General features: G+C 36.7%; 1 protein-coding gene across 5 annotated transcripts in view; it reads right to left on the bottom strand.

Annotated features, from left to right (window-relative positions):
• The window catches only part of LOC149419324 (uncharacterized), an 87,094-nt gene that overhangs the window by 8,260 nt on the left and 55,846 nt on the right, over nucleotides 1-22,988 (bottom strand). For 4 of the 5 annotated variants that reach the window (XM_089638217.1, XM_089638220.1, XM_089638219.1 and 1 more), the window contains 6 exons: nucleotides 19,523-19,826; nucleotides 10,893-11,322; nucleotides 9,414-9,578; nucleotides 2,717-2,881; nucleotides 1,671-1,879; nucleotides 1,253-1,458 (listed from right to left, as the gene is read on the bottom strand). In XM_089638217.1, the coding sequence (XP_089494343.1) occupies nucleotides 1,253-1,458; nucleotides 1,671-1,879; nucleotides 2,717-2,881; nucleotides 9,414-9,578; nucleotides 10,893-11,322; nucleotides 19,523-19,826 (1,479 nt within the window). The remainder of the gene's footprint in view (nucleotides 1-1,252; nucleotides 1,459-1,670; nucleotides 1,880-2,716; nucleotides 2,882-9,413; nucleotides 9,579-10,892; nucleotides 11,323-19,522; nucleotides 19,827-22,988) is intronic. The other variant, XM_089638221.1, reaches the window with a different exon arrangement.

The raw sequence follows: 22,988 nt of genomic DNA, 5'->3' as shown, positions 1-22,988 counted from the left end.
AAGTTGCTCCCTGGTAGAAGCCCTGGCAATTGAGTGATACCATTACAAAAAATACTGATTCAAATACTGAACACGGGGCCATGACGCTGTAATATTAAATGTTAGATAGCAGTTTCTATGTTTTTACGTTGGCAACATTTGTCCCGCGTAAATTTTTTGTGGTTTATAATCCGTAGTCGTGGCATTTTTTGATTTACCATCATGTAATATGTCTGTTCTACATTGATGTCCATTATTAAATGACAAAACTGTTTAAAAATTCTATAATTATTTTAATTGTTTGACCTGAGAAACCATTTTGCATTTTCAATGCATTTTTAAAATAGGTATTTTGCATTTTGCATTTGAAATGCTTTTCTAAAAACCATTTTGCATTTTGCATTTTCAAATGGAAAAGTTTTGACCCATTTCCATTTTGCATTTCAAATGGTTTTGTGTACCCATTTTGCACATCTCTGCTCAGTTGCAATAATTGCATTATTAACAATAAGAGTATTTAGATAATTTGTATTGCAACATTTTCTGGTAAATCACCCCAAGGGAGCTGTACAAATTTTACTTACTGGGCTTTATCTTAGTATGTAGAAACAATTATATACATATTAATACTCACTGAGGAATACTAGGAACAGGTGGATGAGTTTGTGTATTTAGGAAGTATGTTTACGAGAGATCAAAAGGCTGACAGAGATATTGAAAGAAGGGTAAATGCTGGTAACTCCATTAATAGAGGACTGAACGCAGGAGGCGCTGACTAAAAATTGTCCAAAGAAGCGAAGTTAGAAGTCCACAATGGAGTGCTGGTACCTACCCTGATATATGGAAGTGAGGCATGGAACTGGCAGAAAAAGAATGAAAGTAGACTGAATACTGTTGAAATGAGATCCCTGAGGTGTATGTGTGTAAAACCATGTATGATCGTGTGAGAAATGTGGAGATCCGCAAAGAGTGCAAGGCTGATGTAAGCGTAATGAGTAAGATTAAGAAATGGACGATTAGATGGTTTGTAGTTTGAGTGTAAGGAGAATATATAATGCAAACGGGAATGGTAGCAGAAGTCGGGGACGCCCGAGGAAGACATGGCACGATCAAGTGAATCAGATACTCGATCATGTCAAGAGTCAGAATAATAGAAGAGTATGTATGAGACGATGTATGAAAGTGAATGAGACAAGAAGTGTGTCAAGACCGAGTTGTTTGGCGGTCCGTCCTCTCTGCCTGCCACGTGTTTAGTTAGTTAGTTAATACTCACAATACCAAAGCGCAGAGCCGCTTGTTCTGCGTCAGCTCGAAGAACGCCTGCGCAGCGGTCAGGGCCTTGGTGGGATCAGTCGGTATTCGCACGTTTCCGAGCACAAATCTTACAGCCTGCACGGGCAGCTCTCCAAACAGCGGTTGCAGACGAGCAATCTGCTCGTATTGAAGGCACGCCCGGTTTCCAAAGTCCACATACAAAACCTGGAAAAGATATATTGATTCACTAATCGAAACAATTAAAAAAATATACTGTTACAAGAAACGAGATGAGAAACAGTGTTTATCAGGGAACTGTGCAAATGTCAAAAATTCAAAATGTTGATGTTGTGATTGAGTTTAAAACATACCAACCATGTATAAGAAAACCGTGTTTGTATTCGGGTCACTGTTAACTATTCATTTTTAGTTGTTACCTCGACTTCTTGGGCATCAGCCTCCAGTACCCTGGCTCGGTACCACAGCCCGTCCGCGGGGAACAGGGCGGCCACCAGTTCCCCCAGCCCGGGCAGGTCCTCCAGAGTGCTGTAGGGCTTCAGATCCTTCAGTGCCGCCTCGCCGTTCATCATCTTCAAGAGCTTCTGCAGCGGCTCGGGCATTCCATGTGGATCATCGCACAATAGTTCTTAAATTACAAATGAAGAATGGTTAGAGAACATGTGCCGATCCGTAGCTTTGTAGCTATAGATTCAATTGTGGTGCCTTTCAAGCATCACATCAAGTTGCCGAATGAAATTTTGAGTGGAAGGAGTTATAAAACATGATCGAATAAGAAGCTTGATGATCCAAAATGAACTTAACATTGAATCCCTGTTTTTCTTCATAGAAAAGTACCAATTGAGATGGTTTATTCACATATTAGGAATGCCGAGGACTAAATTCCGCTGAAAATTCTGAGTGCAATGCCAAAGGGGTGCAGTGCAGTGCAGGCCTCCTCAGTTGGGAGAAGCAACTCCAGAGGATGTGTGAGAAGAAACTGAGCCTACTATGGGCTGGGGCCGCTGAAGTAGCGCAGGCGAAGAGGTGCCTTATCGAGGCAATCCAAATGTGGTGTAGGATCACCAGTTCTCCGCTTTTACAGTGAGATTTTTTTTCAGACCCTTGGAAAACTTCTTAAGACAGTTTCACTGTATATGAGATTAGAGAAATATTTGTTTTGTGTAACACAGCACAAACATAAAAAAAAACATGAAGAAATAGAAAAATAAAAAGTAACAGTCGCAACTGGGAAATGAATCAAGATACTCTTACTCTAATACTCTCCCGGTAAGACTAGAGATTCTGAGTTCACGTCCCAGTTGCGACCGTTACCTTTTTATTCTTATTTTATTGAGAATTGTCAATAGTATCTTCATCATTGATAAAAGTTTACAATGAGGTTTATAAGCTTCAATAAGTATGTAGTTATTTCTAAGGAATTGAATAAAAAATATAATTGGATGGAAAAGAAGTGACCCCTTACGTGATCCCGAAGTGGAAGTCTCTTTTGAGTCGAGGATATGGCCGTAGAAAGAACAGCAGGTCTCCACTTGAGTCATGGAGACGGTGATGAGGGTGTCAGAAGGTGGGAGTTTCAGCTCATTCTTGGTATCCACTATCGCAGATATCTGTTTTATGGTCCAACCATCTGAAATAATAATAACACATATAAATATATATATTGTTTTTTTAAATTTATTTATTTAAGTGGAGACGGTTTACGAATAGTTCCCGTGAGTACTCTCATTTTACCTCTTTCGTTTGATGTAAACTAAGATGTTTTCTAAAAAAAATAAAGAACCAAACTATGAACCTTAATTTTATAATAATAATAATATAATATTTGGCTAATTTATAAAGCACAGTTTTCATGAAAAATCACCTCAAGGGCGCTGTACAAATATAATTCTTAAATAATTAATACTACAACTACTGACTTAAAACTAGTGACATACATCTAAGTCTTATATCAAGTGACTTACGACTAAGGCCTATAACTACATACTATGTTAATGACATATATATTTACATATTTAATAACTTACAACTAACATTAATATTAACAATCTAATTTTACTAGCGCCAGAAGAAGAAGGAAGTTCTATTATATTATGGTGTTTTTATAATTAATTTTAGAACACGGGTGCAAAATGCGCTCAATGGGTTAGCTGGATATGGATCTTAAATGAATTAATGAAATTAATCATCGATCTTTAGCGCATTTAGATGATTCATCTGCCAACAATTAAACCGTTTGACTTGTTATGTTCCTGCTGATATTTTTATGTCCTTTGTCCATTGGTAGGCAAGTCAATAGCATTTTGACTTTATCTTAAGTAGTTGAACGGAATCGCTAGAGAATTTATGTGTGTGAATCAACAATTGCGGTATAACAAAAGGAAAAAAATGCAATATTTGGATAGAATGACGGATTTATGGAAATGAGTGTCTGAAAAAGTGAGTTTTTAGTTTGGATCTAAATTTTGTTGGGCTGGTTATACATCTCGATTCAATAGGAAGTTTATTCCAAGCCTTAGGGCCGGATACTCCGAATGCACAATCACCAAACTTAGTGTTCGGATTTCGCTTAGGCTCTTTCAACTTTCCAATTGCAGATGATGTCGCTGATCTAACCAGTATTTTCCGGAATGCATAGCTCAGAAATATACGGTGGCGCCATTTCGTTGATAGCTTTAAACACCCTCCAGCATAGCTTGTACTGGATCCTTTCAGGACACTTCAGCCAGTGAAGATTTCGGAGGTGCTCCGAAATGTGCGAATTTAGGTACCCCGGTGATTAGCCTTGCTGCGGCGTTGAACACTGATTGTAGTTTATCAGTTTGGAATTTAGGAAGATTTGCATAGATGCCGTTGCAGTAGTCAAGACATGGTATTATCTATGAGTTCACAAATAGTTTAGTTGCCTCTGTTGAAAGGTTCCTACGAATCGACTTAGGTAGAAGAACCTTGTGCTAACGGTCTTATTTACCTTTTTAACGAAAGGTCTGAATCCAGATAAACTCCCAGAAGTTTGACGGTTGTTTTAGCAGTTACGTTGCCGGAAATAGCAATTGGTGAGTCTATTAAATTTTGGCATCTATTTTTTGCTGCCCAGAGAAACTCTGTTTTTGAAGGATTTGGCTTTAGTTTATTTGAGGACATCCAGAGAGTGATTGCTTCTAGACACTCAGCTGTGCGAATTTTAAGGCCATCTATCTCATTTGGTGAGCAGTAAAAGTATACTTGCTAATCGTCAGTATAACGGTGAGATAATAGACCAAATGACTCGATAATTTTTGCGACGTCATTCTTAAAGAGAATGAAGAGAAGTGGACCCAAAACGGATCCCCGGGGTACCCATGAAGAGAGTTTTGTGAAGTTGTACTGTTTATTTCCAATCTTCACTGCTTGCGAGCGATTGGATAGATAGGATTCTAGCCAATTTTTGATATTAGAATATAAACCAAACGTTACTTGTAGTCTCTCAATGAGAAAGTCATGGTCAACGGTTTCAAATGCAGCGCTCATATCTAAAAGTGAAATAAGTGCTAACTTACCTGATTCTACGGCAAGGTTTATATCTAACAGGTCACAAAGTAATCCGGTTTCTGTTCAGTGGAACCTCCTATATGCAGATTGATTATTGGTAATTAATTGATTCAGGTTTAAGTGGGAGGTTATTTGAGAAGTCACAATTTTTTCTAGTAGTTTAACTACGAAAGACAGATTTGATACAGGTCGATAATTACCCAAGTTGTTGGCATTCAGCTGTGGTTTTTTAATAATTGGGGTAACTACCGCAGACTTAAGTGGCTTCGGGAAGTCACCTGTGCTTAGGGACTTATTAAACACGTGAACCAGGAAGGGGGCTAACACGTTGCAACATTTCTTGAGAAGCCACGTTGGGATAGGGTCAAGAGCACATTGTTTGTTTGGTGAACTCAGGATCAACTTTCCTACTTTTTCCAGCGTTGTAGGTTTAAAGGATAACAGTATCACTGTGGAATTGGCTGTAAATATTGGCGGAGGGGCAGAAGATGTGGAGGCGAGTATGGTTTCTATTTTTTCACAGAAAAACTTAGAAAAGGCCTGCGGTGTAATTTCTGTAGCAGCTTGAACAGTATTATAAGCGATGATAGTTTTGACTGAGTTCCAGAGATGTTGTGGATTTTTCCGCTCAGAGTCAATTTTGTTGATTCAATAATCGGATCTTTTGGCACTTATTTTGCTTCTGTATTCATTTTGAACACTAATCCACTCATCTCGTGTAGTAACGTCGGGGTTTCTTCTGTATGACCTTTCTACTTTCCTCATTTGCCTTTTCTGGCTTCGGCACTCTTTGTCGAACAAACCATCAGACTTCCGAACTTTCCGCATTTTCAAGGTGGTTGGAGCATATTTTATTAATAAATTTGAAAGAGTTGTGTTATACTCCTCGATGAGATCTGTTGTCGTCTTAATTTCCCAGTTGCTTTCTGTGCATAGAGAAGAATTTTAAGTTCTTCAAGGAAATTGTCGAAATTAAATTTACCCCATTCCCTGTGTTAATAATATAAATGACGATCCCGCAGAAGAAACACGGCATCCAATGTACTCAAACGTACTGAATGTGCCATTTTCCACCCTGGTAAGCCGAAGTCCTTGTCGGGCTATTATCACGACACCCCCATGATTTACATGCGATATACTATGAGAGTGTTCCGTAGCTCTGGGTCGAGCCTGCTCCAAAACAACATACCCAAGAGCTTAAAGTCTCTTGATCAAATAAGACTCACTGTTTTCATGACAGCTGTCTGTGATGGTGAGTATGTGGAGTTTTTGATCTTTAAAAACATCATCCACCTCCTCTAACTTGTTGTTCAGAGAATGTGCATTCCAGGAACCCACCGCAAGCCATCTGCTTCTAAAATTGCAATGTCGTTCTGATCGAATTTCATTCAGGTTCAGGTTGTCGCATTTATCAGAATCGCATAGGGTTTCAGAAGCTAGGCTGCTCCGTCCGTCAGTTGGTATGACCACTTGAATACCATGTTCTGATAGTTAATATTATTACAGTTATTGTTAGTTTCAAAGTCTTGTTCCCTCCTGCATAGATATTTTTTCCTGTTTTGTCCTCCACGACAACCCCGATACCTAGCTTTCACTTTTGGGTCACGCACTAGGTTGTACAAAGTTACTTTTTCGGCAACCAGAGGGTCTAACAATGCACTTTTATTTTTAAAACTTAACAGTGTTGCCCGATTATACCCAACAGTAGTGTTTACATTATGCATTGCATAACAAAGTAAACATCGTAAATCACTGCACTAAAACTGAACACTATGGACTAGCTGCTGGGTCCAGCCACATGCGGTATGCACATGCGGTATGCACATGCGGTATGCACATGTGTCCAGTTGACCATCCGATGGAAGCGGACTGAGTTTTACGAAACATCGCGAGAGTTTTAAAATAATATACGAGTTGTTTTATTAAAAGTTCAATTAAGCTAGAAACTGTTACACTAAAATGTGATAAAATGTTCTAATTGGTATGTTGAAGGTGATTAGGCTTAGTAAATCAGGGCTGTCTATAATTCTATTAATAATTTTAAAAATAAAAGTAAAGTCAGAAACAAGTATTCTATCTGAGAGTTTTTATATTTTAATTCTTTCATCGAGTAGTTGTAATTTATAGTTTCTATAGGAAGACCGAGTTTATAGTTAATAAATCTTAGAAATTTATGCAAATTTTTTTCAATGGTATCAGAGTGAATTTTAAAGTGAGGGAGGGAACCAGATAGATTAATTATATTCGACTTACAACATAAGATTTTTAATATTTATATGTTTTTAAAGTCTCTGCCATTACAAAGAATGAAGCCAAGAAATTTTAATTATTTATTTGTTACTGAATTGATGTGAGAAAGAAAATCAAATTTGGAATCGAAAATAATTCCAAGATCATTAATTTCATCGACAGAATTAAGGGAAACATTGTTAATTTTATATTGATAGTTGAAATATTGATTTATTCTGAAAAATAATAATATTGTAAGGTTTGATCAAAAATAACTGTCAAATGTCTCGATTTTGCACATAAAGCGACATGACTTGAAACCTACGTTTCGCACAATGTTTGGGATAGTGTTAATGGGTGAGCATGATGTTGCAGTTTGTACACGCGATTCAAATCGTAATTTACTATGCGATCCAAATTCATTTTATATTTTAAATTCTTGTTTGCATGTTAGTTTTCATGCTTTTGATGGATTAAAAAGATATTAAAAAATTTTCTGTTGTTTTAAATAATTTAAATTATTGTGATGCATTTAGCGGTCGCCGTGTGATAGAAAGAGGGTTTGTTTACCTACTTTTAGTCTCTTCAGCAAAGTCATTTTGACTGTTTTAATTTGAAAAGATTCATTTCAGGTACCATGACATTAGTTTCCGTTTATGATGATTTTACGGCCTAAATTCTAAAACCGCATCCAATGGGATGCAGACAAAAGTAACAAAGTCAAAAATTTTATTGCTTTCGGCAAAAAGGGACATTTTTGAGTATATTTCGCCACTAGTTTTCTTTTGTCATGGATTAACTACCGAACTTTAGAAACTTCTTAAGCCGAAAGCAGTTTTGGCTGCAAAACTTCTTTTCCTGGGAAAAAAATCGTTTTTTTGCAATTTTTTGTATGAAATTTCAAGGGACTGAAAAAAAACTTCTTAAGCATGAAACTTCTTAAGTGGGAACATCTTCACCTGTTAACCGGGGAGTTCAGTTTTGAATTACGCAGCATATGGAAGCAATCTTCCGAACAGGCCTTCCATTGATATGCTTGGTGTAACTATAAGTGACCAGCTCAGGTACGGGGGCTCCATCGAAGCTAGAGTAAAGTTGGCCTCTCAGAAGCTGGGCGTACTGTACAGGGCCCGCAGATACTTTAATAGTACACAACTGCTCACCCTGTACAAATCGCAAGTGCGCCCTACTGTCGAATTTGGCAGCCATCTCTGGTCTGGAGCCCCAAAATACCTGAAAAAAACCCTTGACTCTGTGCAGAAACGGGCGGTCCGTTTGATAGATTCCCCAATCTTAACAAACGGACTGCAATCTTTAGAGCACAGGCGTCAGGTAGGTATGCTGTCCTTGTTCTATCGGTATTACAATGGAAGATGCTCTGAGGAACTAGCGTCATTGATCCCTTCGGCACCGGTGCGTAGTCGGGACACACGCCAAACGCGCGCCCAACATTTGTACACAGTTGACACTTGTCACATGAGAACGGGTCGCTTCTATGATTCGTTCTTAAGTTCAACAGCTCGGCTGTGGAACGAATTGCCGGCCTCTGTGTTTCCTCCCTCCTACAACATGGGACTCTTCAAGACCCATGTTCACTCCTTCCTCTCCACAAAAAGACCCTCCACACAGCATCCCCAAAGATGACATAGGCCCTGAGGGAAATTATTTTCTTCAGGGCCTCCTGTGTGGAGTAAATATAAAAAAAAAAAAAAAAAAAAAATATAACGGGCGCGAACCTCTTCACTAGGACGTATCAGTACGTCACGCCCGGTGGACGTAATTTCATTTTTTTTTTTTTTTTTATTTATGCATCAAAAAAAATTAAAACATTGAATTAAAAAAATAGAATATTTACAAACAATTATAAAGATTACAAAAAATATAAAAAAGGTTATAATTACAGAACAATAAATAAAAGCACACAGATAAAAGAGAAACATTGAGTTTAAAAAATTAAAATATGTAAAAATTAAAAACTCAATTTCCGTGTGATATGCTCGGAAATATACGTCCCGCTCATTCCAGGACGCAACATATATTTCAAGAACGTATTCATACGTCCTACCCGTACCCGATACTGTTTACGTTTGACGTACTTATACGTCCCGCCCGGTTAACAGGTTAAGAGAGTTTCACTGTATAGTAAAATTATAGGATGTATTGGTATTCTTCATATTCCTGCAAAACCTATAAACATAGCTTTATGATGACATGGTGGAGTATATCTCAGTGATCCTTCATGGTAACACAAGTTTTATTTGGCACCTTGGCATGTCGAAGGTTAATTTAGATGCATATTGCGTTTAGCTAAAATCAAAAAGTTCCAATTGGAAAATGAATCCCTTTGAAAAAAAGGATTTAGAAAATTCAAGTGAAATAAATAATATGCAGAGAGAACTGACCCCGGTGAAGTAATATGTGTTTCTTCTTGCAGCCGGCCCCCTTGAAGCAAGTGGTGTCCGGGGGACCCTTGTAATGCGCGCATACCTCGGCCTCGTCATTGGCGGTGAACCCCTGAGCAGCCCTGGACAGGTTCAGATTCTCCAGCTCTGAGCCCATCGGCTGATCTGCAAAGCGGTAAGTTTTCAATGTGATTCTTCATACGGCTGTCACAGATATAATCCATCGGCGGCTATCCCTGCTATCGGTATGAGGTAGTCGCATATCTGATCCATGAAATTTCACTGATTGTGTCAAAACATACAATGTGGTGGGATAGATTGCGTTGAAAAAGTTAGTTTTGAAAAGGTTAAAATATATACTAATAAAAAATAAAAATATTGTGTATGTTGTTCAGAAGTTAATTAACTTGTAGGTAGCACAATTATTAGGGTTCAGGTGACCAATACATACTTAGGATTAGACAAAAACCCCCTTACTAATAAGCGTGTTTTAAATTTTACAATAAGTAATAAACATCCATTTACCCTACATTATTTTTTTTTTAATATGAAACCGCACAAGAGTCCCAACTGTCTAGAGCTAGTGACACTGATGTTGTGAGGCTGAAGGTAGTGGAGAGGGGAATGAGATAGGGGAGAGGAAGGTGGGAAAGTACCTGGCTATTCAGATCTGGTCACCAAAACACGGCCAAAGCCATTTCAAGCGACATTTCAAATCTGAATGGTTGTCTTACACCGGGGCGATACTGAGAGTATCTTTCACTCTGGAAAATGTCACAAATACACTATTTATTATTTTAAATAAGCAATTTTTTTTATTTCACAATAAAATTTTGTTGCGCACGCCGGGATTGAACCCGTGACCTCCAGATATCTGCCAAGACTTTCTCGACTGAGAGCTTTTCCCCCCAACCACGGAGGCCGTGATTAATGGATGTTTATTAGTTGCATAAAACTTAAAACATGTTCATTAGTAAGGCCCCAAGTGCATAAGTAATAATAAAATGTTAATACTAGCAAAGTTTACAGTGTGTTCTTTTTATTATATTATTAAATGAACTTTTATCTATTTCATGAGAATTTTTTTTCTGAAGTCTAATAACAAGTTTTAAAAGTACTATACACAAGCAATACATCTATGTAAGTATTGTGTTTCCATCAACTTTCGCTCTATACTTATACTAACTAACGAACCCTCACGCCATTTGTCAAAATATATGGCGTATAAAATCATGGTCAGCAGAATATCCTTGTGAGTCATTTGTATATTGCTTTCTAAAATCGAACTCTATTTCAGCTGCCATAAAAGCCTTTAAAAAAGCCATAAATCCATAGAAAAAACATAATAATTCCAGTGTGTAATTCTTATTCTTTAGAAAAGTTTGTAAATGAAATCCAAAATTTTAAGACCTATGGGAAATAGCAGTGGATTATTGACCCTTTAAACGAGCGTTAAAAATTGAAGAGTTAAACACTTACCCAAAATACTGTAGTCAATATCATCCACTGGCATATTGACAACTCTTGCAGATTTAGATACTAATGTTGTTTTTGGAGGTGTAAAATTGTTTTTTACTAAGCCAGGTGTAACATTGGCTTTTCCTAAATTAGATGTTACACTGCTTAGTCCAGATTTGGGTGTAACATTGGACTTTTTTGGTGTTGATGTTGTACTGGTTTTTCCTTTAGAGTGTGATTCTAATCGTATTCCTTGAAAAGCAGCTTCTAAGGTTTTAACTGGGCTGCTATTCAAATTTAACATATTTTCGTCGTTTGCTTTTTTAATAGCTCGATCTTGAATAATGTTTTTGTTGTTCTCCAAAGTACATGGCAAATTATTTTTAATCGATGTTTCGGACATTGTGTATTTACTGACAAAACCTCGGTTGTTTTTGGAAGCTCCTCGTGACTATAACAAAAAAAAAGCTATTTTAAGTGATGATATTTAAAATACAACAATATGTATTAAAATGAATACCGGTTAGGTAGGATTTTTCACCTTTGGAACACCAGAAAAAAAATGCAATCAAAAATGAACTCTAAAGTGTTTAAAAGTGGAAGCGATTATGTTAAAAAAATTTTGAAATCTCTCATGACAAACAGGTTTAAATCGCATGTAAAAAAATTCCAGCTAGGGCGAAATTCCAATGCCAACAGCGCATGAATGGTTTGTCGGCGGGAAAAAATTCTTGTCACTGGTACACAAACCGTTTTCCAGAAGTTAACTTCTAAACTAAAGGGCTAAGTATGCCTCAATTCTTTTTTTTATTATTTTCCACACAGGAGGCGCTAAGGAAAATAATTTCCCTCAGGGCCTGTTTTATTATTGGGGATGTTGTATAGATGGTCTGTGTAGGTTCAGCTGGAATGGTTTCATGAAAGCTGGTCCTTTGCGAGAAGCGGATCCTACTCGTTCAAATCAACTACTCGGACCTGGACCTCGACCCGTACTCGGACTCTACTGCCTCTTCATTTGCCCCAGGGCCCGGCAGTAAGAGTAGTTCTGTGTTGCGTGCCGGCACCCACGTTCCCATGCGTGTTCATCACTCGCGGGTTCTCCCGGTGAGTGATGACACGTCAACCTTTGCTTATATAGCGGTCGATTGTGTTTACAGACTTTATGGTGAATGAAAGTTTAGTTAATTGTTCAATACTATTAGAGTTACAAGCAGTTGTGGGTTTCTTTTTCCGTACTTATGAGTTAATTAGTCAAATAATAATATCAACTTACACGGACTTATGATTCAGTACTAGCAATAAATTATTTGAGTTTTTTTCTGTTTCTTTTGAAAAATTTTCGGTGTCAGTTAATACTTGGTAAATTTAATTGAGTTTCTGAACTCTTGGAATTATAATGCATATAGCTATGGTCCTAGTCCGAGTTCGGGGCCAGAACTGTGCGTCTCGCCACCCTCCACTGCACCCAATTTGTACCAAAGAACCAGGAACCACTTCTAGGACTCTAATTATTTTAAAAGGAAGCACTCCTAGTAGGCCTCCAGCAAAACGCAGCACCCACTCATCTTGTCTTGAATAGACACCGCCACGTTCATTAGAAAAAATCGTTCCACAGGTAAGCTGTTGAACTCAAGAACAAGTCGTAGGAATGACCCATTCTGATGTGACAAATGTATGCAGAGTACAAATATTGGGCACGTGTTTAGCGTGTTTCCCGACTTGGCACCAGTTCCGAAGGGATCAATGACACTAGTTCCCCGGAGCATCTTCCATTTAAATAGCAGTAGAACAAAACAGCATTGCCACCAATTCAAAGTGTTATTCCAATAAAACCATGATACCGCCAATTCCAACAACTGAAGTGTTTCAGTTTGAAATGGTGAAATTGAATTATTTACTATGTTCTTTCTGAATTGATTCTCCATCGTCTTGTTTATACAGAACAACATTAGAAATGAATGCCATCTGTATTATAAAATGTTTATCAGATCATTGCTTTTATTGATAATTGTGAATGATATGTAACAAAATTCTCATCAATAATAATATTATACGAGAGTATGAATGGGACTTCTGTTCCAAGAAATAGTTCATGTAGGGTTTTGACTAGGTGACCATTGGCGCAGCGACGATGAGATTTTTTTAACACCATATTTGTATGGAATAGTATTTTGCAAGATTCAAAAGTTTATTTTCTGCGATTATCGTGTTTTTAATAAGTTAATTACTGAAGATGTTACTTTTTTTATAAAAAAATAAACATTTTCTTGTGTAAATTGTGAATCTCGTAATTAAAACTATTTTTTGCTACCTACGACATTATATTCTTCTGCCAAAGATGTTTTATATGCTAGCTGTCGCTAGGTTTCTAATCTCTGGTCAATTGAATTCAAAGATATTAGAAGAACGAGATGTGCTATGAGCAGTTCATACTGTGTGGAATTGTTTTGCCCAGTGTCGCCGGTTTTATTCACCAATACTACTGCACACCTTCGCTTACGCTAAGGTATCCGCACTAATACATAGAACAGATTTCTGTGCGTACACGTCTCGATAGTATTCAAAGTACCCTAATTAGGTAGTACTCCGCCTACGGTCCGGCGGCCAACATCGCATATCTCGTTCTTCTAATATCTTTGATTGAATTAATGTGATGAGATTTCTTTAGAACTATGGAAAAATATCTATAACATCGAGACCAGCATAGGATTTTTTCATGTATCTCAGGGAATTTTTTTCTCCCTGTTTTAATCTCTGATTGAACTCCCATTGAACCGCCATTGTTCTACATTTAAGCAACATTTTACTTAATTTTAAGCTTATTCATTTTAATAGGAACCGTTTTTGAGATGTATGGACAGGGAACAAAGGAAAAACGGATTTCAAATATCCCTGATAATTCCAGCTTTTTCAGAGAAATTTCCACATTTTTCACTGATTTATTTTATTTGATATATGTATCTTCCAAAATTATATTTTAGAAAATGCAAAAAGTTACATAGTTTTTGATATTTCATCGTACCACCAAAAGATTCAAATAAATCAATATAACTTGAAAATATGCGTTATTTTAAATTTTTTTCCAAAAAAATCCTCAGAAAAACAAAATCACAGAATTTTTTTTTAAACTGTTAATTCATAATTTGAAATTTATTAATTTTTCGAAAAAATTCAATTTGTGCGAAAACATTTCATAATATTATTTTGTAAATCTGGATCTGATAGGACTAGCAACTTCCCCGACAATTCCCGGTTTTCCAGGTCTTTGGTCACCCTGTCATGCTATTAAAGTGTGTATAGCGATGCAAAATACAGTGACAGTTTAGTGCCGTGAGTAAATTACACGATAATTGCAAAAAGGAAAACTATTCAGTCTCATAAATATTCGGTTTTTGAAAATATTTCAAACCCACAGAGTAAGCATTAGACTGAGCTGCCCATAAGGGTGAGGTTAACAAACCAAGTTCCGCAGAGCAGCGGGAGTGGCTTGTCCCTGTTAGTGATTTGTCAGTAAAGGAATCTGACAGTGTACAAGCACCTCAAATTGTAATATCACCATTTAGTGCACGAAAATAAAATCAGCTTACGAGCTACTAGTGGTTTTTACAATGGGGTGCAAATTGCTAGCTGCGTAAAAAACTTAACTACATATTACGCCAAATCGGGTAAACAAAGGTACAGGCTTGTTTTCAAAATTTCATATTTTTTATACTATTTAGTTAAACACTTCAATTTTAGCGTCTCTATGCCAGGCAATTCGTTCAAGAACAAACATTCAGATCCTGCTTTGAAAAGCCTCCCAAAAAGGACTGCAAAAATATGGTCACCTGGTTTTTCTCAACCTCAGGCCCGCGGGCCATAATGTGGCCCGCGAACGAATTATAAGTGGCCCGCGTGAACCATTTTCAAAAAACCCGCCAATCCGCCAATTTGAAAAAGTGTCGCGGGCCCGCGGTAAAACAAACAATGCTGCTTGCGCGCGGTCACCAGTGTTTCCAATGAAGGCGATTTATTGCTATTTGGGCTACTCAGAACGAGAATCAGCGACGAAAAAAATCTAACCTGTTGAACTTACTTTTTAAACAAAAATACACCGGTTTTGATATAGTATTTTTTGCGTCCAAAATGGAATCTTGTAGCCACCCCCCCCCCCCATGGAATTCGAAAAATTGTTGTGGGGAATCATATATATATATGATGTTTTCTTCCCATGTCCATGTTTCATTCCCAATTTTTTCCCATGGATTTCATAATATTTGGTGGGGAGCACTCATTTTGAATTTTTTTTGTGAGGAATTATGAAATTATAGAAATTCTCTAACAACCCCCCCCCCCCATGGAAATAGGAACCGTCAGGTATTCAGTGGCCCGCCAGTGATTCAAAATCATCAATTTGGCCCAACTGTTAAAAAGGTTGGGCAGCCTTGCTCTAGACGGTCGAATTCATTTGTTGACAAATCACTGAAAAGGGCACGCTTACGCCAATTTGGTTTGTTTCCTCACCCCTAAGGGGATCTCTTTATATTCTCTTCTCTGTAGTTCCACCCTAGAACCCAGCAGTTTCCAAGAATGATAAATAAATTAATGTGTGGTTTCAAATTAGATTTATTTGAATGGTAAAGTGTGACTAACATGTATTGTTTCAATTACAAATGTATTAATTCTATAAAACAGGTATTGTAAAAAAAAATGTTTTGGTGGCAAAGGGGAGTGCTCTGATTTTTCAGATTTTCCAGAACAAAAGGGGAAGTTTTTCCAGTACGAAACTACCATACATACATACATATTTTTATGTCAGTATGATACATGAAAATGAGTTTTTTGTTAATATACAAAATATGCACCTGGTCCCTATGGGTGAGAAGTCCACAGAGACTATAAAGCTGTACATGCATCAAGAAAATATGTAACATTTTCCACACTAATATTAGATTTTTTCTTTGCGCAGCACAGCCTTACAACTCCAATGAAATGCACGAGACTGGAGACTTTTTTGCACTAAAATTTTTTTTTAATATTTTTTTTAGAGTGACTTTTTGAAATAAAATTTTGGCAATGACATTAACGATTTAGTGTTTTTCAAACATAGCACTCCAGAACAAAAACAATCACAAACCGTTCATTAGGTGGGCTATCAATATCAATGCCAAGAAAATAAACCTAAAATCGACATTCATAATTAAGATTTTTAAATATAATAACTAGAATCTTAACACACTTCTGGCGAGAAGGGTAGTCTACCTTTTACACCGGTCCTACTTACATGGCGGAAAAGGCATTGCTGTAGGATAATAATATAAATATTTTATATAAATATTATATAAATATTTTATATCAATCTCTTTGTAAAGGTCTCAACTAAATATATGCATATGTATTTAAAAATATGAACCAAGTCTTCCTATCTCAAATTCTTGTCTTTTGTGGGAAAATATTTTATCAAAAGGAAACTATATTTAAACAAGTAGAACGGGTAATACATCCTTACATTTATCGCACCGCAGATATGGAAGTTTTTTTGTAATGATTTGTGCAATTTATGTGAAAATACATACATTTTTTACAAATAAAACCACTAAATGGCCCAACACTGATTTTAACTTCACTTTATGGAGTCATATTACAAAAGTATGTTTTAATTTCAGACAATAATTTTATATGTATAATAGAATATAATATATATGTGGTGAGAACTATGTAAAAAAACTGTCATTAAAATATGTATTATTTTCAAAGATATAGATATTTAAAACAAAATCCATTTTCTCAAATGGGACCCTTGTTTTCGCCCAGTTGAAGTATGTTAATATAAATCTTTCCTCTTTGTGTTTTTTAAAGTAAGGAAGACAGTTTGATAAATGATAAAATAATAAAAATATAACAAGTCTATAACGTATTAAAAAATAATATATCAAAATAGTCCTAAAGATATAAAGCTCCCAACGTGTTTTTCTAACCAAATGACTACCTCAAAAGTGTCTCTGATGCTCGCCACATCATTTTTTCATTGGGGTAGAAAAGACAAGCTTTTCACTCTGAGTTTTGAAATTATAATTAATAACTCATTTATTTACCGCGGGAAGGTCTAAATCGAGCACCTGGCCCATGAATTGGTGGCGATTTATTTCAGTTCTCTTAGGTGACCCCAAAGTCGGCCAGTTGCAGACCAATGACATCAGTGAAGGCACTTTAACATCACTGAGTGGCATCTTTGAAGGCGATGTGCCAACATTACAAAAGTGGGGTAGCAATGAAGGCACTGTACTAACTTTACTATAAGAAGACTTTGGCATCAGGGCACTAATACTATTATTTGGTTTCTTTGTCAGTTCTGCGGTAAAATTATTTGTCTCCATTGTTATCGCATTTACATTGTCAGCATCATCTATTGGCACTGAAGACATTGCATTAACATTCTTATTAGGTAGCAGTACGTATTTCGCTTTACAGATATTATTACCGTGCCGTGGTAACCTTGGCAGGACTGCCTCAACCTCGCCACAATCAGGCACTATTGGATTGATGATACTATTGTTACGTTCGTAGAATGATGTCACTGATTGGATATCATTACTAGACATCACTATGTCGTCATTACTGTTGGGCACCATAGGACTCTCTCTGCTAACATCATTCACAGGATGGTACCTTGACGTCCTCCAGTTAACATTATTATTGGGCACCATTGAGCTCTTTCCATTCACATAATTCATAAGGTTATGCATTGACATGTTAACTTTATTATTAGGTACCATTGAGTTCTCGCTACTAACATCATTAACAGGGTGTTGCATTGACTTTCTTGAGTTAACATTATTATTAGGCACCATTGAGTTCTCGCTACTAACATCATTAACAGGGCGTTGCATTGACGTCATTGGGTTAACATTATTATTAGGCACCATTGAGTTCTCGATACTAACATCATTAACAGGGTGTCGCATTGACATCCTTGAATTAACATTATTATTAGGCACCATGGAGCTGTCGTTTACTGGTCCACACAATGAAGTCCTTGAGTTAACATAATTATTGGGAACCATTGAGTTCTCTCTGCTAACATCATTTGCAGGATGGTACATTGACGTCCGCCAGTTAACATTATTATTGGGCACCATTGAGCTCTTTCCATTAACATAATTTATAAGGTTGTGCATTGACGTCTCTGAGTCAACTTTATTATTACGTACCATTGAGTTCTCGCTACTAACATCATTAACAGGGTGTTGCATTGACTTCCTTGAGTTAACATTATTATTAGGCACCATTGAGTTCTCGCTACTAACATCATTAACAGGGTGTTGCATTGACGTCATTGGTTTAACATTATTATTAGGCACCATTGAGTTCTCGATACTAACATCATTAACAGGGTGTCGCATTGACATCCTTGAGTTAACATTATTATTAGGCACCATGGAGCTGTCGTTTACTGGTCCACACAATGAAGTCCTTGAGTTAACATAAATGTTGGGCACCATTGAGTTCTCTCTGCTAACATCATTTGCAGGATGGTACATTGACGTCCGCCAGTTAACATTATTATTGGGCACCATTGAGCTCTTTCCATTAACATAATTAATAAGGTTATGCATTGACGTCTCTGAGTCAACTTTATTATTACGTACCATTGAGTTCTCGCTACTAACATCATTAACAGGGTGTTGCATTGACTTCCTTGAGTTAACATTATTATTAAGCACCATTGAGTTCTCGCTACTAACATCATTAACAGGGTGTTGCATTGACGTCATTGAGTTAACATTATTAGGCGCCATGGAGATGTCTCTACTGATATCATTTACGGGTTCACACAATGTAGTCCTTGAGTTAACATCATTGTTAGGCACCATTGAGTTCTCTCTGCTAACATCATTTACAAGATGGTACATTGACGTCTGCCAGTTAATATTATTACTGGGCACCATCGAGCTCTTTACATTAACATAATTTATAGGGTCATTTGAGTTCTCTCTACTACCAGTGTATTGCATTGACATCCCTGAGTCAACATTATTATTGGGCAGTAACACTGGGGGCATTTTTGTACAATCATAATTGTGAGTCAAATCTGAAGGAACCGTTTGTACATTATTGTGAGGCGATATTTGCTTGACTTTACCATTATCCTGAGAGTGCGGTAATGTTGATGGTGTCTTGTAAGGGCTGACATTATTGTAAGGCGATTTTGACATAGATGGAGCTTTATTTATGCTTCTATTGGGAGAAAACATTGATGACACTGATCTATTAGGAGATTGCATTTGAGGCAACTTTGGCGGCGTTTTATTAATATTATTTTTGGGAGAAAACATTGGTGCCAAAGTACTCGTATTATTATTGGGTTGGATTTGTGGCACTGAACTATTGGGAGAGTATGGTGGCGGAACTGAAAAATTGAGAGAATACATTGGCGGTGGCACTGAAATATTTTGAGAATGCATTGATGGCACTGAAATTTTGGGAGAATACAACGTTTGCACTGAATCATTACGAGAATATGCTGGCGGCGCCAAAATTTTGGGAGAAAGTTTTGGCGGCACTGAAATATTAGGAGTATCATTTGACGTCACTGTACTGATGTTATTTACTGGCAATGTTGGGATAGTTGAATTAAAATTATTATAAGGTATTGATGTGTCTTTACTAACATTGGTCAATGAAGGCGGCAGTGTACTAACATTGTTTTGAGGCAATATTGAAGTAACTGATTTATCAATCTTGATTTTTTCTGGTGTGTGAGCTGCAATTTGCACTGCTTCTGCCAGGACTTCTTGGATACTTGTATTCGGTTGATTCAAGTTTGTAGACATTAATTCAATATTTGATTCTGGTTTAGCGCTCGATTCATCTGGTTGTTGCGCAAAATTCTTGACAACAAGTGTGATGTTGAGGGTTATTGTGTCTACAATGAGTATGACAGCGTTCGATACCTCAAAACCTTTAGTTTGAAGACTGGAAAAAAAACAAGAAAACAGAATTAAGAAAAAGCAAAACTTTTATACAATTTATGAACTAACAAACTAAACATCATAATATTACTCTACTCTAGAGGAAATAATTCAATTCATATACAGCAAAACTCTCTTAGAAGGTTTTCCAGACTGGAAAAAAAACTTTTATGTGTGATAAATTGGGCTATTTTTTTAAATTTCTGCCTTCAAAAGACTGAAAAAACCAATCATCTTAAGCCGACACAATACTCTAAAATAAAGTCGGAATCTTAACGACATAAATGAAGAAGGCGTCTACAAAAATATTCAGCACATGTGGCCTGGCGTATTCGACAAACCTACGGTCGATAGAAAATTATTATTTCCACAGGGTTTATTGAAATTAATTCTGAAAATCTCAAATGTTTCTAACTGAATACATCGGGAAGTTACTAAGAGATATAAAAATAAAATCTGGTGCTTACAGCTAATTTTATATTTTTATAAATTTTATGAACCATTTTATGTAAAATATTTTAAAGGTACTTTTTAGTACTGCCTCAAAAAATGTACTTAATAAATTAGACAAAATTCAATCTAAATCTTTGCGAATAATAACTGGAGCGATGCAATCGTCACCCATCAATTCCGTTCAAGTAGAATGTTCTGATCCTCCTCTTTATTTAAGGCGTCAACTATTTGCTGACAAATTTGTTCTTAAATGTTTAAATTCTAAATGTCATCAGGTTATCCCCAGCGTCTCGTTGTTCATTGACTCAAACCATTCATCTACAATCAGAGCTTCAACTAAACCTATTCCTGACATCTGTAAAAATTTTAAGTCTCTCTCAGAGCTCCACATCATCCAAAATGATCTACTTCCCTTATACAAACTAAAATATAGTCACGTCACCCTATCCCCAACAATATTAGAAGGGATTGGAATCTTTAAAAGTCATTCCAATCTCCCGGCCCGAACTGTCAATAATATGTTCAATGACATTATTTTATCTAAATGGCCCAACTTTTCTCTTTTATTTACTGATGGATCCAAATCTCCCGACTCTCCTAACTGTGGTATAGGTATTAACGTTTACCACAATAATTCTAATGATAGAATATTTCATTCAATTTCAAATCAATTTTCAATATTTTCAGCTGAGTGCATTGCAATAATAGAATCTCTCAAATATATAATCAAAAATAATTTTGAACATTCCCTCGTTCTCTCTGACTCTCTCAGTTCCCTCCAAAAACTTAAATCCAGTCCTCTTCTTCATCCTGATGATCATTTTGTATGCCTTATTCGAGAGATGATAGCATCCATTCAAAGCTCTGGTAAATCTGTAACTCTGATTTGGATTCCTGGACATGTTGGTATCATGGGTAATGATATTGCGGATGCCTTGGCAAAACAAGGAGCGTCCAACCCTGTTGTTACCCTCGTAAACCACATTCCCTTATCTGACATTTTTTCCATCATCAAAGAAAGATCCCGCAATGTTTGGTCAGAGTATTGGCACATTGCTAGTCAATCCAAGGGAGCCTGCTATGCCTCAATACAAAGGACTATACCATCAAAACCGTGGTTTCAGCAATTCCCTCATTTTTCCAAAAAAGAAATTTCTTCACTCATTCGAATGAGGATCGGTCATTGTTCCGTTCCTTCCCATCTTTTTAAAATTCACGTCCTTGACTCCCCAGATTGTACATGCTGTGGTCTAGAAGTGGGAACTTTAGATCACATATTTTTTGGTTGTCCCTCTCTAAACAAATATCCTCTCTTCTATCAAGCCTTAAATAAAATTGCCTCCCCTCCATTCAACATTTCATCTCTTTTAAGTCTGAACTCGACTCCAATTTTCATTATAATTTTGAAATTTGCCTATTTAAATAAAATTAATATTTAAATTCACCTTTCAATACACCTTTCTCAATAATTTTAAATGATGGCCAAGAACACCCTTGAAGGGTGAAAGCCAGAAATAATGGAAAAAAAAAAAAAAAAAAAAAGTAGGCTAGAGATAGAGGCGCTCTAGGGGCGGCCGGCTGCTTTTTTAAGCGCTCCGAGTTTATTTTGAAAATCTTGGGAAGTTCTCAATTTTTACGGTGTAGATAAAGTGTAAAATAAACGCAATAATTTTTAAGTTAGATGTATAAAAATAATATAATTTTAGTGTCGCTGATTCGAGATTAATTCAAGTTTTAATACAAAATTTCAAATATTTTAAGTTCAAATCTGCCACGTTGTTCTAGAAGAGCATAATAACGCTGCAGCATCGGTAATCGGTCGAAGGAATTGGCCACATGTGCAGTGTGAAAGACAAGCGAGCAACCGTGTCAAGTGTAAATGTGTCAAGTGATTTATAATGGGTATTCTTTGAACTATGGTGACAGTAAACAATATCCGATACGACAGGGCGACACTACTACATCTCAAAAGTGAAAGTGTTTTTTTGGACCCTAAATTAGCTGCAAAAATATCATTATATGACCTTGGACGCGATAATAATACTACTCGTAAAATTAGATTTCGTGGTTGCCGTGCTGGACGCTATCATAAAAAACATACACTGTGCATCAGAAAGGAACAATATGACACAATACTTTGTGATGCAGCACAGGCCGAAAACACTCCTGCTGTAAGTGATCGGGCTACACTCCTAAGTTTTAAAAGTGATAGTGTGTTGAACCCATCAGTGACTGCAAAAACAACCATATACAATCCAGTCCGTGATCCGAATGTGAAATTTAGATACAGGGGGTGTCGCGGTGGACGAAAAACAAAATATTTATGCAGGGAGGAACAATATGTTCCAAAAATTATTAATAATAACTGTACCGGACAGCAGGCGGATGGAAATAATCATTAAAATAATTAAGGAAATGAATATTTACTGTTATCACGTATCTAACGACGCCGAATCCCTTTTTGAAGCTTATCACCGGACACGTATCATGTTTCAAATGGGATTTAACCGTAGTAATTAAAATTTGGTTATTTTTCTTGGTTCCTTAATGCTCTCATGCATCCTGTTTAGAGATAAGAATATTTGATGTACATTAACACGTGTTCAATTCGAACTCAATAAATATGCAAACAACTGCCACAATCAGTCAGTTGTCCGACGACATTCGCAAGTTGTGTTTCTTTGTAAACCCTTACCTAAGGTACCCCCCAGAG

The sequence above is a fragment of the Hesperophylax consimilis genome, chromosome 12, assembly GCF_061612785.1.
Source record: "Hesperophylax consimilis isolate HC1 chromosome 12, BYU_Hcon_1.0, whole genome shotgun sequence".
Lineage (NCBI taxonomy): Eukaryota > Metazoa > Arthropoda > Insecta > Trichoptera > Limnephilidae > Hesperophylax > Hesperophylax consimilis.
Note: the sequence above shows the minus strand (reverse complement) of the source record. Positions and strands in the feature narration are given on the sequence as shown.